This window comes from Diceros bicornis, chromosome 1 (assembly GCF_020826845.1).
Source record: "Diceros bicornis minor isolate mBicDic1 chromosome 1, mDicBic1.mat.cur, whole genome shotgun sequence".
In the NCBI taxonomy this organism is placed as follows: domain Eukaryota; kingdom Metazoa; phylum Chordata; class Mammalia; order Perissodactyla; family Rhinocerotidae; genus Diceros; species Diceros bicornis.
In genome coordinates, this window is record NC_080740.1 from 19,652,808 (window position 1) to 19,666,828 (window position 14,021).

Sequence of the window (14,021 nt, forward strand, 5' to 3'; positions counted from 1 at the left end):
CTGGCAATAGCTGCAAATTCCAGGAGTGTGTTTTGTCATAATTAAACCTTTAAAACCAAGATACACTTTAGACTAAAAAATAGGAACTCCTTACCCTGTTTCTTAAAAGGATATAAAATGAGCAGAATCCACACTTGGATTGCGCTTATATGTGAAAGAAGAAAACAGTTCAAACCCAGTATATTTCACGAATCATTAACATGGTGAGAGTTTAATTCCCATTAAAATTTTTCCTAACATTTTCAATGACACTCTCTTCATGCTCATAAAACCTAATGTTAAAAACTTTTCAGAAGAGATCAAAATAATTTCCTTCTAATTCTCTTTTTACCCATTGCAAAGCGTTCTCCCCCTAGCCATCCCTTCCCCCTCTGGGGAGAGTGTGTGTGCGTGTGTGTGTGTGTGTGTGTGTGTGTGTGTGTGTGACCACAGACGACCCATACTAATCAGGTCTCAGAGTAAATAGCAGCGCAGGGCGATCTCAATGTAAATTGCGCTTGTCAGAAGCACACCCCCCTCCCTCACTTTCTCTCCTCCTCCCCTCGCCTTCCCCGTCAGTAGGTAGCTAAGAGGGAGGGGAAAAAAAAAGAAAGAAAGAAAAAGAGGAGGGGGAGGGGCTCTCCAACCAATGGCGTGCGGGAGGCTTGGCTAACCTTAGCCTCCCGTTTTCTCTCCCCCCGATTCAGGGCTCTGACCAGTCAGTCGCCTTTGATTATCAGTTGCCAGCAGCCCTTCTCTTGGCTCCTTGACACGAGCTCCATATAAGGCAGCGATCTCCATAGAAACGTGTCAGTTTCAATAGTAGTGTCAAAGTTCACTATATACAGACATTCGCGCAGATCCCCTTTTCGGAAACATTGCTCTGCGAGTCCTCCCGTTTAAACGCATTCAATTTTGGGGTCTCTCTCTCTTCTCTCTCTCTCTCTCACTCTCTCTCTTTCTCCTCCTCCGCCTTTCTCTCTCTCTCAATCTCTCTCTCTCTCTTCTCTTCCCCTCTCTCCTCTCTCCCCCTTTCTCTTTTCTTATATATTCTATTAGTTGTTTCCCCCGTATTCTTCTTTCTCTCCTTTTTCTCCCTCCTCCTTGTCTCTCTTACTCCATTCCTGCAGAAGAGAGAGGGCTCAACTTAAAAAAAAAAAAAAAAAAAGGAGGAGGCACCCCCTTCGTATTCTTCTTATCGTTATTTTATACATATATGATTTTTGGGGGGAGGGAGGGTGTTGGTTCCCGGCTGAAGAGCACTTATTTAAAATACTAAAAAAAGAACATTTTTGGGCGATCTCCAGGGTTTTTTTAACTAGCTCTGTGTGTTATAGCAGAAGAAGCAGAAGAAGGAGCAAGAAAGAGGAAAAGAAGAGGATTATTTATTCGACCTACTTTGGATGTCTCTCTCGCTTTTTTTTTTTTTTTTTTTTGCAATTCTTTTTCTTCTGATTTTTATTTTTTCTATTTCGCTGTGAATTCGTCGCCGACGTGAATTATCTCGTATTTTTCTCCCCCTCCGTCACCTCCCGAAAGAAGAAGGCAGCGAGAGCCCGGCGCCACCGGCACAACAAAAAGAGCAAAGTGTGTGATCCTCCTCGCCGGCTGCCTCCCGCTCTCCAGCGCTGCCTTCCTGAATGGCTGGCTGCGTCCGGCCCTGGACCTGGCCCCCCGATACCAGCGCGCCTTGATCGCCGCCGCCAGCCTCGCCCCGCGCCCTGCTCGGCTCACCGCGCTCCCCTCAATCCCGAGCCCAGCGAGGGCTCCCGCCGGGACAGCGGCGGCGGCGCCGGCGGCCCGGACCCGGGCTCGCGCTCCGGCTGCGGCCCCGACTCCTGCTCGGACTCCGGCCCGGGCCCCAGCTCCTCCAGCGGCGCTCGCCGCTGCAGCTGAGGCGGCGGCTCCAGCGGCGCCTGCAGCCGAGAGCTCCTCCGCCGCCGCCGCCGCCGCCGCCCTCGCCGGCTTCCTCTATGTCGGCTCAGCCGGCGCGCAGCGCGTAGCCCGAGCGGCGGGCGGGCGGGCGGGCGCCCGGCGCGGGTGAGCGAGTGTGTGTGCGAGTGTGTGTGTGCGCGGGGGTGCCGGCGAGGCGGAGGGCGAGTGTGTGCGCGCGCCGTGGCCCATGCCCGCCGCCCCCGGCGCTGCGCCCCGCGCCGCTCCCGGCTGCCGCCTGTGCCATTTCTGATTTTGCAACTTGGGGAAGAAGAAAAAAGCGAGAGAAGGGAGCTTGCTCGCTGGGGGGGGGTGGGGAGGGGGGGAAGGAGAGCGTGGCCCCCCCAGGATCGGAGCGCGGGGGGAGCGGGCAAGGGGAGCAGGGGTGTTGGGGGGGAGCCTGAGAGCCTGGGGGGGCTGCAAAAAGAGAGAAAGAAAACAGCAGGAACCACAACAAAACGCCAGCAGGGCGGGCGGGCGCGCAGCAGCAGCGGGGCGGCCGAGGCAGTAGCGGCGGCGGCGGCGGCGGCGGCGGCGGCGGCAGCGGCCGGTCCCCGGCTCGGGCTCGGCTCCCGCGACCCCGGGGCGCCCGGCGGGCCCCCCGCCCCCTCCCCCTCCCCCCTTCCCCTTCCCCTTCCCCTCCCAGCGCGCCCGCGCGCCCCGCGGCCCTCGGCGAGCAGCTCGGCTCCCCCCAGCGCTCCCCGGGCCCAAAGATATGGCAATGGTAGTTAGCAGCTGGCGAGATCCGCAGGACGACGTGGCCGGGGGCAACCCCGGCGGCCCCAACCCCGCAGCGCAGGCGGCCCGCGGCGGCGGCGGCGGCGCCGGCGAGCAGCAGCAGCAGGCGGGCTCGGGCGCGCCGCACACGCCGCAGACCCCGGGCCAGCCTGGAGCGCCCGCCACCCCCGGCACGGCAGGGGACAAGGGCCAGGGCCCGCCCGGCTCGGGCCAGAGCCAGCAGCACATCGAGTGCGTGGTGTGCGGGGACAAGTCGAGCGGCAAGCACTATGGCCAATTCACCTGCGAAGGCTGCAAAAGTTTCTTCAAGAGGAGCGTCCGCAGGAACTTAACTTACACATGCCGTGCCAACAGGAACTGTCCCATCGACCAGCACCACCGCAACCAGTGCCAATACTGCCGCCTCAAGAAGTGCCTCAAAGTGGGCATGAGGCGGGAAGGTGAATATTTCTTCTCTGCTTCTCTCCCTGAGCTTCGCCCGCCTCCCCGGCCCTCTTTCTTTCTCTCTTGTGGGGGTGGGTGCCGTATGGGGCTGGGGCTCCTGCGGTCCTGGGCCGTCCCAGCTTCCCCTGTCCCCGCTGCCTTCCTCCCCCGGCGTCCCCCCCCCCCCAAGCTCGCTGCCGCTGCCTCCCCCTCCCGGCCTGCGCTCCTCTCCCCGGCTCCTCCACCCCGCCCGCTGCCTGCTCAGGATTGTGTCCCTGGGATCGTGAGCTGTGGCTTCAAATCCCCTTCCTTCCTCTGTCTTGGATGTGCTCGGTGTGTGTCTCTTTTCTGCGTGTGCGTCAGGATGCTTGGGGCTGTGCTGGCATGAAGTTGGGGAGGGGTGCTTATTTCCCCCAGAAAACTCTGTTTCTGTGTTTTTTCATTCCACTTTCTCCTCCACCTCTTCTTACCCTTTTTTTAAAATGGGGGAAGGCTGGGTACTGGAGTAGCCTGAACCACAGATTCATTGCTGCATCATCCTTTTGGAAGCTTAGCTTGGAAAAAAAAGGAGTGAGATTTATTGCACTTGTAGGTCTAATTAGGGGGGAAGGGGGGCTTCTGGACTGTTCACTGGTTCCTTCTCCTCTTCAGCGAGCTGTGGCCTTGTTTTCACCCCTCTACTTTGAAAGGAAAGTTTGTGACTGAACTGTGCTTTCATAGTTGTGTCATTTTTTTTAAAGCATGATACTCGTTTTATTTCTTCATCAAACTCCACCCTCTGCTTAAATACTGCATACAAATTACAATTTACAACGGCATTTACCGATCCTTCTGATTTGGCTATAATGCACAGACTGCAGCTGGCATGAGCTTCCACATCATTTAATCCCTGTGTTGTATGGGTTTGGTGTCTTTTAACACAACTTTTGATGTTGTATTTAGATATGCTTCATGTTCATGTGGCAAGAGATGCAGCACTTTTCTTATAAATATATTTAGCCGTTTACAGTTAAAGTTTATCTCCTGACAATCATTAAAGATGTCTTATAGTCAAATTAGCAAGCCAGTCAATTTTGCGGAATGCAGATTACTCCTTCTTGTAATTGACTTTAAAATGATATTTTATATGCCACCAGAAAAGAAATTGAATTCCTTCAGATCTCAGGGAGCAGGCAAATATGACGACTTCATTTCTAGCTCCAGGGAGATTTTGTAGGCATCTGGAAAAAAAAAAAAAAAAAACTTTGAATTGTGCTCTCATTTAATTGAAAAATAACTGCCAAGTTCAAAACTATAATTAGAAAAAAAGTATTCTAGCTGTTATGTTTTAAGAGCTTAAATTGCACTGGGGCTTGCATTAAAATTAGAATCAAAGCAAACTTAAGAAAAAAGTGCACAACCTGAAATAAGACAGCTATGTGTACATGGACATATCTATATTAATTTGTTGGGGGGAGAGTTCAGTAGTCCTAACTTTTCCTAAAGTTGTCTTTGTTTACATGGCAATTTAAAATGCTGGCACTGTTGAAGTAAAACATACACATTAAAAAAAAAAAAAAAAAAACTTTGGTCAGCTTTAAGAACTCAAAGCATGCTTACGTTTTGCATTCAGATGGTTAATGAATCCAGTGTTTTTGCAGTTGCAAGCTCGTGCATTCACTGGGCAAAAGCTGGCTGCAGGTTGCAGTGGCACCGCGCAGGACAGACATTAATTATATTTCCCACTTTTTTCAATAATGTTTGGCTACTGTAAGTTCAACTCTTTTCTTGAAATTTTTCAATTTTCTGTTGCTTTTAACAGTGAGAACTCAGTGTGGTGTGATGGGGAGGTGGGGATAGGGGAGGGGTGCAGGATACTTGTTTTCTGTTCAAAAGTTGTAAGTGGTTAGTAGGGTATGTAACTTGGAACTATTTTAAGGATAGTTCTATAGCATTTTTAGAGAATATGGAAACATTTTGAGCAAAACGCTGCTTGCTTGCAAATGAAGAGGCAGCTAGGCATTTACCTAGAATCACAAGCTTTCTCTGGTTTCGCCTGGTTGTTTTTGTTTTCTTTTGTTTTGTTTTAACCCTGATTTGTTTCATTCTGGAGGGGTGAGTGGGAGTTCATTAATCTGTGTGTTACTCCCTGGTGGTGGAGGGGTTGGGTGGCACTTTCTTGCCCATGTCGGGCTGGGGGCCTTGAAGTCAGGCCTAGTTCTGGCAGGGCTAGGGTGGCCAGGGGCGCCGGCGATGGCTGGGCACATGGAGCCGCGGAGCTGGAGGGCCTCACCCCAGATTTCCCCCCAGGGTGGGCTGCGAGTGAGAGCGAGCACGAGAGAAGATGCGGTGGCTGCGGGAAGAGCCTCCGCATTGTGTCGGGTGCTCTGCGGGCGCGGCGGTGTTCGCAAGCCCCCTGGATGCACATTGCCTCTTTTCTCTCTTTCTTTTTGTCAGCGGTTCAGCGAGGAAGAATGCCTCCAACCCAACCCAATCCAGGCCAGTACGCACTCACCAACGGGGACCCCCTCAACGGCCACTGCTACCTGTCCGGCTACATCTCGCTGCTGCTGCGCGCGGAGCCCTACCCCACGTCGCGCTACGGCAGCCAATGCATGCAGCCCAACAACATCATGGGCATCGAGAACATCTGCGAGCTGGCCGCGCGCCTGCTCTTCAGCGCCGTCGAGTGGGCCCGCAACATCCCCTTCTTCCCGGATCTGCAGATCACCGACCAGGTGTCCCTGCTTCGCCTCACCTGGAGCGAGCTGTTCGTGCTCAACGCGGCCCAGTGCTCCATGCCGCTGCACGTGGCGCCGCTGCTGGCCGCCGCCGGCCTGCACGCCTCGCCCATGTCCGCAGACCGCGTCGTGGCCTTCATGGACCACATCCGCATCTTCCAGGAGCAGGTGGAGAAGCTCAAGGCGCTGCACGTCGACTCGGCCGAGTACAGCTGCCTCAAAGCCATCGTGCTGTTCACGTCAGGTGAGGCTGCGCTCGCTGGGAGGGCAGGCCGCGCCGGGAGCGACCGCAGGCCCCGCTGCGCCTGGACCCGGCCTCCTGCGCCCCGCCGCGCCGCCGCCCCGGCCGGCCCTCGCCGGCCCTCGGGCCTGGCCGACCCCGCGGCCCCCGCGCAGGGCCGCGGCCGGCGGCGCCGCTGCCATCTTGGGAGCGCGGCCGTGCGGGAGCCGGGCCGGCGCGGATGCGGGCGGCGGGCGGCCCGGCCTGGCGACCTGGCCCCCGCGCGGGGCCGCGGCGGCGGGCGCGCGTCTGCTGGGGGCGGAGGCGGTGCGATGGATCCGTCTGGCTGCTCGCGTGTGCGGTGTGTATGTGTGTGCGGTGTGCGTGTGCGTGTGTGTGTGCCAGAGCTTAGCGTTTCTGTGGGAGGAGAGGGAAGGAAGAGAACGTGGGAATGTGGCTTTCTCCTCTGTGTGGCACGCTCCCTGGATGAGTTTCCCGACACAGAGAGACACACAGAGAGGTGGAAAGAGAAGAATACGCGCAAATAAATCATAAATAATCCCGCTTTATTGCTGCCTGATTTTCCCTTATCGGAAACCATTCATGTTTGCAGTTGCCGAGGTTATTGAGGGTCGTAAAAAATGGATTCGATCTAAACAAGAAAGATAAAAAACAAAAGCAATACTGTAGAACCCGCAAGTATGGGAGGATTCCCGCCCCGGAGATAAATCTCATAGCCATGCAAAACATACGAACGTTGAAAATTTAACCGAGTGCCTTAAAAATATCAAATTAAATGTAGGCGGTGGTAACATGCATGTTAACAATTTCTCTTGTGATAGATGGTTCAAATTAACTTCCAGGAAAGTGCATTAACGTTGCCTTTGAAGGCTCTGGTCTGAGCCTCTGAGAACACTGCTCGCCTTTTATTATTGTAACCTGCAAGAGGGAAACATATAAACACCCGGGACAGCAGGTAATGGGGGGAAATATAAACAAAGCCAGAGAGAAGGCTGGTGGGGAACAGGGCTGCTCAGACTGGGTCCTGGGCCTTGCCCACTGTGAGTTGGGTTGGCTGCAGTTTTACCACCGTTATTGGCACTATTGTTTTTAACTCCTCCATTCAGAGAACAAATAAACCATCCTAATAAATCTATCCTAGAGCCAGGACCTCCAAAGGCCAAATTAAAACCATTCTTGAGCAGAGATGGCAAAACCCCTTTCCCAAGGCCTCGTTGAACAGTAAGCAGCGGTGTAATCTATCAATATTTCTTGGCTTTCATGCGTGAAGAATCGTATTTACATTGTATTAAAATGACTCTTAAATTTGCACAATATTGTAATGTAGCAAATGTAGTATTAATATCGATCGGAACAGCGGATAATTTATTTAGACAAGAGCGTCTCATTTGTATGCAGGGTGGCCAGAGCCGTGGACTTGGACTGCCCCCCTTTTACTTTCAGTGCAAATGCAGGTCTGCTAGTGGGAGAGGGAGTTATTCTTTGCAAGAGGATAAAGTGTGAACCTTAAAACAAATGGAAGATTTATTGAATAGCCTCCTCGGTGTTTGAATGCATTTTATCTTAATAATTCTTCTTGATGGAAACGTGTTTTTGAAAAGTGACAAAGAGCCTGGGAAGCAGCGACTGGGGCTGCTTTAGCTCTGGCAGGCCTGGGGCCTGGCTGGCTCTCCACTACCCAGCTCTTTAGCCAAATTAATCAGGAAGCAAGCCAGTGTCAGGGAAGCTGGGGTTTTAAAATCTCATCCAGTGAGGTGTCTTGAAGCAGAAATGTGACTTGGAGCTGGACAGAGGTCTTCTCAAGAAAGGTCTCCCCTCCCTTTTCCTTGTCCCCCCTAAGGTTCTTTGAACCCCCTTGACTTTTCTGATCTCATGTCCTTTCCCAGAAAGAGCCGAGGACTGTGCGGGCTGCAGGGAAGACTGTGGAATTATTCATGCTTTTCTTTCAACTTTCCATCCTAAAACATCCCTGTGAAAAGTGTTCCTTTAAAAAAAAGTTTTCCCAAAGAAGTTTCTTGAGCCAAGTCTTCAAGGTGCAAGGGAGGCCGAGAAGTGAACAATAACATTATTTTGTTGGGAAATTGCAAGCAGAATATCTGAAAATGGAAATAGAGCTGTCAGTAGTAATTCACCCCCCTCCTCCATACAACACATTTCCACTTTTGACTAAACTTGTTTTGATTGCTAGCCAGAAGGGAATTCATGGGAAGCCTTCTCAAAGTCATCCAACTTTTAAGCAAACTTTGAATGATGGAAAAGACAGTTTTAGACATATTGTCCAATGAGGTTTGTTCCAGCTAAGTATTTGAAGCTGGCACGGGGGTTCCCTGTGGTGGTTTTCACATTTGGCCTCCGGATGGTATGTTTAATCCTTAATATTCTGGACAGCATCCAAGGACTAGGTCGTGACCTGAACTTACTTTTTTAAAAAATTCATTAATTCATACACCTAAATATTCCCTCAAATAAATGAGACCTTCGCTGAAAGGAGCCATCTAGTTAACATAAATACAATAAATCCATTTTCAGCACAATAATAACTTTGATTTCTCGTTATGGCAGCTGATTACATCTATATTTCCTGAACACTAAACTCTTCTGAATGCACAACATGAAATACATTCTCTGCACTACAAAGGCTAAGTCAGGAGGGCCTGAGCAGTAATGGTTATTTATTTACATAATTTCTTTCCCATATACTGTAGAAGAAATATTGAGGGTTCCCACATTGACACTACCATATAAAAAGCAAGACGTGGATTTTGCACATTCCGCCTCCTTTTCTGATCTGGAGTATAACTCTTGGAGTATAAATATGTACTGCTCACCTAGCTTTGCTAAACAACCACCCAGTCGATCTGAGAGCTCACACTGTCTGTCCACAGTTGGGGGAATCCTGTTGCAGAAATATCCAGAGTGGGAAGGAATATCTGGAGTGAGAAGCCAGGCCAGAACTAGGGCTCCTGGCGGAGGTAGGCCACAGGCGTGGCCGGCTGGCACCTGGCAGCCGGGCCCAGCTACAGGCATTCTGCCTTCAAAGGAGGAAAGAAATCAAAACAGCCAGCACAGGGGCCCAAGCTCACCTTTCCTGGGCTTCTCTCCCTTTGAGCGGTCTAGCTGGGAGAAGGGTAGTGACCTTGCACTCTGAGGGTCCTAATCATAAATATCACATAAATATTTTACAGACCTGAGGGGATGCCACATGGGTCTTTAAAAAAATCTGCTGGGATATCAGTGGGTCCTTTTCATTTTGCATTGTCTGAGACTGAAAGGGATCTTGTGGCATAATGGGCAGATAATGCATGTAAAGCAAGATATGTGTAAATATGAGTCTGCATGGTGGCCATTCAGTGGAGCCAGGTTAGCAAGCAGGGCCAAGGGCAGACCTCAGGGTCCCCTCTCTAAGCAGCAGAGCCCCAAAGTGCTCCTGCCCTCATCCTGCTAGCCATAAAATCTCACTAGCCTCTCAAGTCAGGCCAATGTGGATGCACCCAAGCGCTGGCTGGAGTAATTAGACATCTGAGAGCCACCCAGTCTGGATCTGGGGTCAAAGGGGAATTGCCTCAGAAGTTCTTGAATTATCACTAGTTTTATTTGTATTTTTGCTCAAGGCCATAGCCTTGTAGATGAAGGTGTTAGAATGCTTTGTAAATCACAGTTCTTGAAATATAAAGACATAAAGCTCAGAAACTCAGCAGACACAGGTTTCACTTTGAATCATTTGCTACGTCTTCTTAGGGTCACACTTGCCCATTCACAATTATATAATGTCCTTTTGGGGGCATTGCCATGCATGAATTTCTTCCCAGATCTATATATTAGCAAACTCTGCCTTTGATCTCTAGTCAACCTCCTGACTGGCTAAGGGTTCCTCTGTGATCTTCCTTTTTTAAAAATATTTATTATTAATATAAGAAACAACATGGGTGTTTGAACTAGGAGAGGAAGCCTTCACTTCGTTCCTCTGATTCCACCTGCCCCTCCATTTGCTTGCCTCTAGTTAGTTGATATAGTATAAATTGCTTGAAATATTGAAATCTGAAATATTGAAACTGTCTTAAAATATTTTTAGGAGACCAAGAAGAGCCTTGGTTGATGTGAGATAAACACACAGGTTTTGAGTTGCTGTCATTGTGTGTAGGTGCCTTTTTCTGCCTTAGTCCTGCCATAGGAAGCCTATATCCCCAAATCCCCCCTCAACTTACCCCCCTCCCAGTTCTGAAGCAGCAGCAGCAGCTGCCTCTAGCCCAGCTTTGTGTCTGATTGCTGAAGATGTCTCCTTTCTGCAGCCTGGAGTAACTGAGCCATATTCCTCCTGATTATTATACAGCTTACAGAGATGTGACCAATTTTCAATTACTTGATCTGAGGCACAGATAGAAGTGTACACCCTCACCAAGGATTTGCTGCAGAGTTCCTGCTTGCATAGATAGTGGATCTCAATCCTATATTGCTAAAGCATGGGCTTGATCTGATTCCAGGCACTGCCAGCCCACGATGCCCTATTTCCTCCCATGTATTTGTTCACTACACAATCTACGCTCTCCTTGAGGCTTCTGGTTGGGCTCGTTTGGCTTTGAGAAGGGGACTCCACAAAGCCTTTAAGAACTGCCTCCAGGCTGCATATTTCTTCAGGGCTCCTGATCACCCCGAAATCAGGGGCAAAAGGGGCAAAAGTCCTCCCTTTAATGAGCACAGCGGAAGGATGCTCCCCCGCAGGCAGAGGACAGGTTGCTCCGCACAGCGAACATGGCTCCAGCATCGTGCATTATTTAATCCAAAGGTGAAAGAGGAAAAACAAAGGGACTAGAGACGTTGCTGCCTCTGCATGTGTGTGTTTCTCTCTCCGGCTCCCCTAGGCTTGGTGGGGGTTTGATTTATTTTATTTGTATTGAGGGCTGGGGGCAGGGAATGGTGAAAGAGGAGTGGGGAGGCATGGAAGCGAGAATTTCTTTTCATTTTCCTTATATTTCTTCTTTTTTTTCCTTTCTCCTTAAAAAAAAATTTTTTTGATGGCTTGTTTTTCGTGCCTTTGCTGTTGGCTGACCTAACCGTGTGCCCCCTCCCCTTGTCTCTCCTTCCTGTGGCTGCTCGGGCAGATGCCTGTGGCCTGTCGGATGCCGCCCACATCGAGAGCCTGCAGGAGAAGTCGCAGTGCGCGCTGGAGGAGTATGTGAGGAGCCAGTACCCTAACCAGCCCAGCCGCTTCGGCAAACTGCTGCTGCGACTGCCCTCGCTGCGCACCGTGTCCTCTTCGGTCATCGAGCAGCTCTTCTTCGTCCGTTTGGTAGGTAAAACCCCCATCGAAACTCTCATCCGCGATATGTTACTGTCTGGGAGCAGCTTCAACTGGCCTTACATGTCCATCCAGTGCTCCTAGACCTTGGGCGCTTCCCACCTGCCCCCGCCCCCCTAGAGACTCAGAGGACCTGCGGGGGCCATGGACTCCAAAGCCTCCGGGACAGCAGGCGGCTGATGCAGGGTGCGGCAGGCCAGGCAGGCCTGGCAGGGGGGAGGAGGGCCGGGACGACAGGAGCAGCTCACCCTGCAGAAATGCAACCTGAGCTGCAAACCAGGAGAAAAAGAGATTCTTTTAGGATCAGGTCTGTGAACACATTGGAAAGGAAAGAAAGAGGACCTTGTGTCTGCTGAGAAAAAGAAAAAAAATTCTGGAAGAGAGGACCATGATAATTTTAATAAAACAGAAGGAGACTAACGGACCTTCCAGGATTTATTGTGGACTGATGTGGATATATTCTGTACAGAAAACAACACACATGGAAGTGGACAGAATCCTATGTAGAAACACACACACACACCCCCAAACATTGTTATTCATTTTGTAAAATACTAGTCTTTATTTTCATTTTTTGTAAAATTTAAACATCGTATGCACATAAAAAAGGAAACAAGAATTAGGGGAAAATAACATTTTCCAAATAATTATAAAAAATTGTCCTGTGTCTATGTATCTATATCTGTTTTGTATTTTTTTCTGGTTCCAAACCAGATTTCCTGTGATTCTATACTAATAATTTTTGATATAACCCTTTGCTTCTTATAATGAGTGCGATATATGTTGTCGAGGCTGTTCTTCAAGAATTAAAATTGAAGTGAAAATTTAAACAAAAATAAAAGAATTTAGCAAAACCCACGTGTTTGGTTGCTTGACGGACATCATGAGTGCAAGAGAACCTTCCAATTAATTTCCACTCCAATTATTATTAGAATGGGGGGACCGGGGGGGAATCTTTTAAGATCCATTACCAAGTTGGCTAGATTTATTTCCTAAAACCAAGCCACTGCCTTGGTTTGTAAATGCGGAGGGCCAGGCTCTGCGTGGGCCGGGGTTGGCGGGGAGGGCAGGGCGCCTCGGTTGCCGGCAGCCGCAGTGGTGGCCTTGTGGGTGGTAGGTGGCCAGCACACAGCTGGGCCCAAGGCTGGGGCAGACGGCCGAGCGCGGGGGCCGGGTCTCGGGGCGCCGCCTGCTTCAGTGACTGCAGGGGGGAGCTTGCCTAGCTAGAGTGGATGAGAGGCACGAGCGCTGGACGTCGGGGTCACCGGAGGGAGACGCCTCTGCACCGCGCTCCTGTGATTGGAGGATCCGGCCTCTCCCCAGCTCTGGGAGACAGCTGGGGCCTCAGCGCTGGGAACCCTGGCTTTGCTCCCCCTTATGGTCCACTGAAGAGCTGGCTATGGTTTGCCCTTCACTCCAGATGAAGGGCCCTGGAGCTCTATTGGGCGGATGGACGGGCCCCACCCTGGCACTTAGGGGTGTGGACCTGGAACCTGGGAGTCAAGAAGCTAGGCTGGAGCAGCTTCTTTCCAGAAGCGGCGTTTGGGCCCTAGTGGCCCTTTCAGGGCAGAAACAGCCCGCTGAGGCCTCTTCTTGAGTCTTCGTGGGGGGAGGGGGGGCTGCTCTCTGTAACAGCTTTCGGAGCATGAATGTTTTATAGGATCCGAGTCAGCGCTGCTAGAACACATACTGCCAAGGGAGCTTTTCCTTAACGTATTAATAAAGCCAGATCTTTTAAAATAACACCTCTCACCTCCTCCCCTCACCCAGCCCCCAAACAGGCCCGGTTGAAGCAAGAGCTTCACTTTCAGAAGTCAATGGCCAAGTTTTGCTTTCAATTTGCTGTCTAGAAGTCGCCAGCCCCCCCGCCCCTCCCCCGCTTTAAAAATGCATTAACATGCTCCTATACTCCAACCAGCTTGAAGTTTTAATATTCTGGGTGCAGCGCAGCCCGGGCGATGCCATGCTCTCTGTGGAGAAGCCCCTGTAAGCCCACGATCTGCAGCGGCCTGCCTGGAGACCGGCCTGAGCCCTAGGGTGGCGAGGCACATAGGGTGAGTGGAGTGTTGAGCCCCTCCTGCCCTCCAGAGGATCCGACTCCGCCCTGGGCCTGGTCCTTTGCACCACACCCAGGAGCAATGTCTTTGAACTCAGGCTGACTTCGCTGCAAGTTGGGCACCCAAGACAGGAGGGGCGTGGGGAGAGCTCATATTTAACCCACGACAGTGTGCCAGGAAGTCTCAGGGAGCACTCCCGGCCTGCCCAATCGGTAGCGGAATGTGGGGACTGGGGCAGGATGGGCTGCTGCCCCAGCAGGGAGTGGGAGGGGAGCCGAGCTGCCACCCAGTGCTCACTGATCTTTCCTGCCTTTCTGGAAATGAGATGTAAATATATTCATTACAGTGTGATCCCTCTCATGAAAACAGATAAACATTTTCGTAGGCCTGAAACGTATTTTTCAATTAATTTCACTATGGACGCCCAAGCACAAGGTGCCCTGTGTGGGGACTGGCCCGGAAGGCCTGGGATGTATGAGGCCCTTGCCCTGGTGTCCAGAGGTGACAGTGGTAACTTGGCTCTTGCCCGACGGGGCCCAGAGTGTTGCCCTCGGCCTGGGGAATCCCGGCGACCTGTCTCAGCCTGGGCCCAAGCCCAGGGCTGACCAGTACAGCATAGGAAGAAAAGCAGGCTT

General features: G+C 51.4%; 1 protein-coding gene across 1 annotated transcript; it reads left to right on the forward strand.

The window, feature by feature from the left end:
- Window positions 1-2,626: 2,626 nt before the first annotated feature.
- On the forward strand, window positions 2,627-11,550 carry NR2F1 (nuclear receptor subfamily 2 group F member 1). Its single transcript, XM_058530057.1, has 3 exons — window positions 2,627-3,089; window positions 5,509-6,036; window positions 11,133-11,550. The coding sequence occupies exons 1-3, from the start codon at window positions 2,627-2,629 to the stop codon at window positions 11,411-11,413; spliced, it is 1,272 nt and encodes a 423-aa protein (XP_058386040.1). The 3' UTR covers window positions 11,414-11,550.
- Window positions 11,551-14,021: the final 2,471 nt, after the last annotated feature.

Coding starts and splice junctions, on each gene's coding strand:
- NR2F1 (XM_058530057.1), top strand. CDS start 2,627: ATGGCAATGGTAGTTAGCAGCTGGCGAGATCCGCAGGACGACGTGGCC. Junction 3,090..5,508: donor AGTGGGCATGAGGCGGGAAG/GTGAATATTTCT, acceptor TCTTTTTGTCAG/CGGTTCAGCGAGGAAGAATG. Junction 6,037..11,132: donor CATCGTGCTGTTCACGTCAG/GTGAGGCTGCGC, acceptor CTGCTCGGGCAG/ATGCCTGTGGCCTGTCGGAT.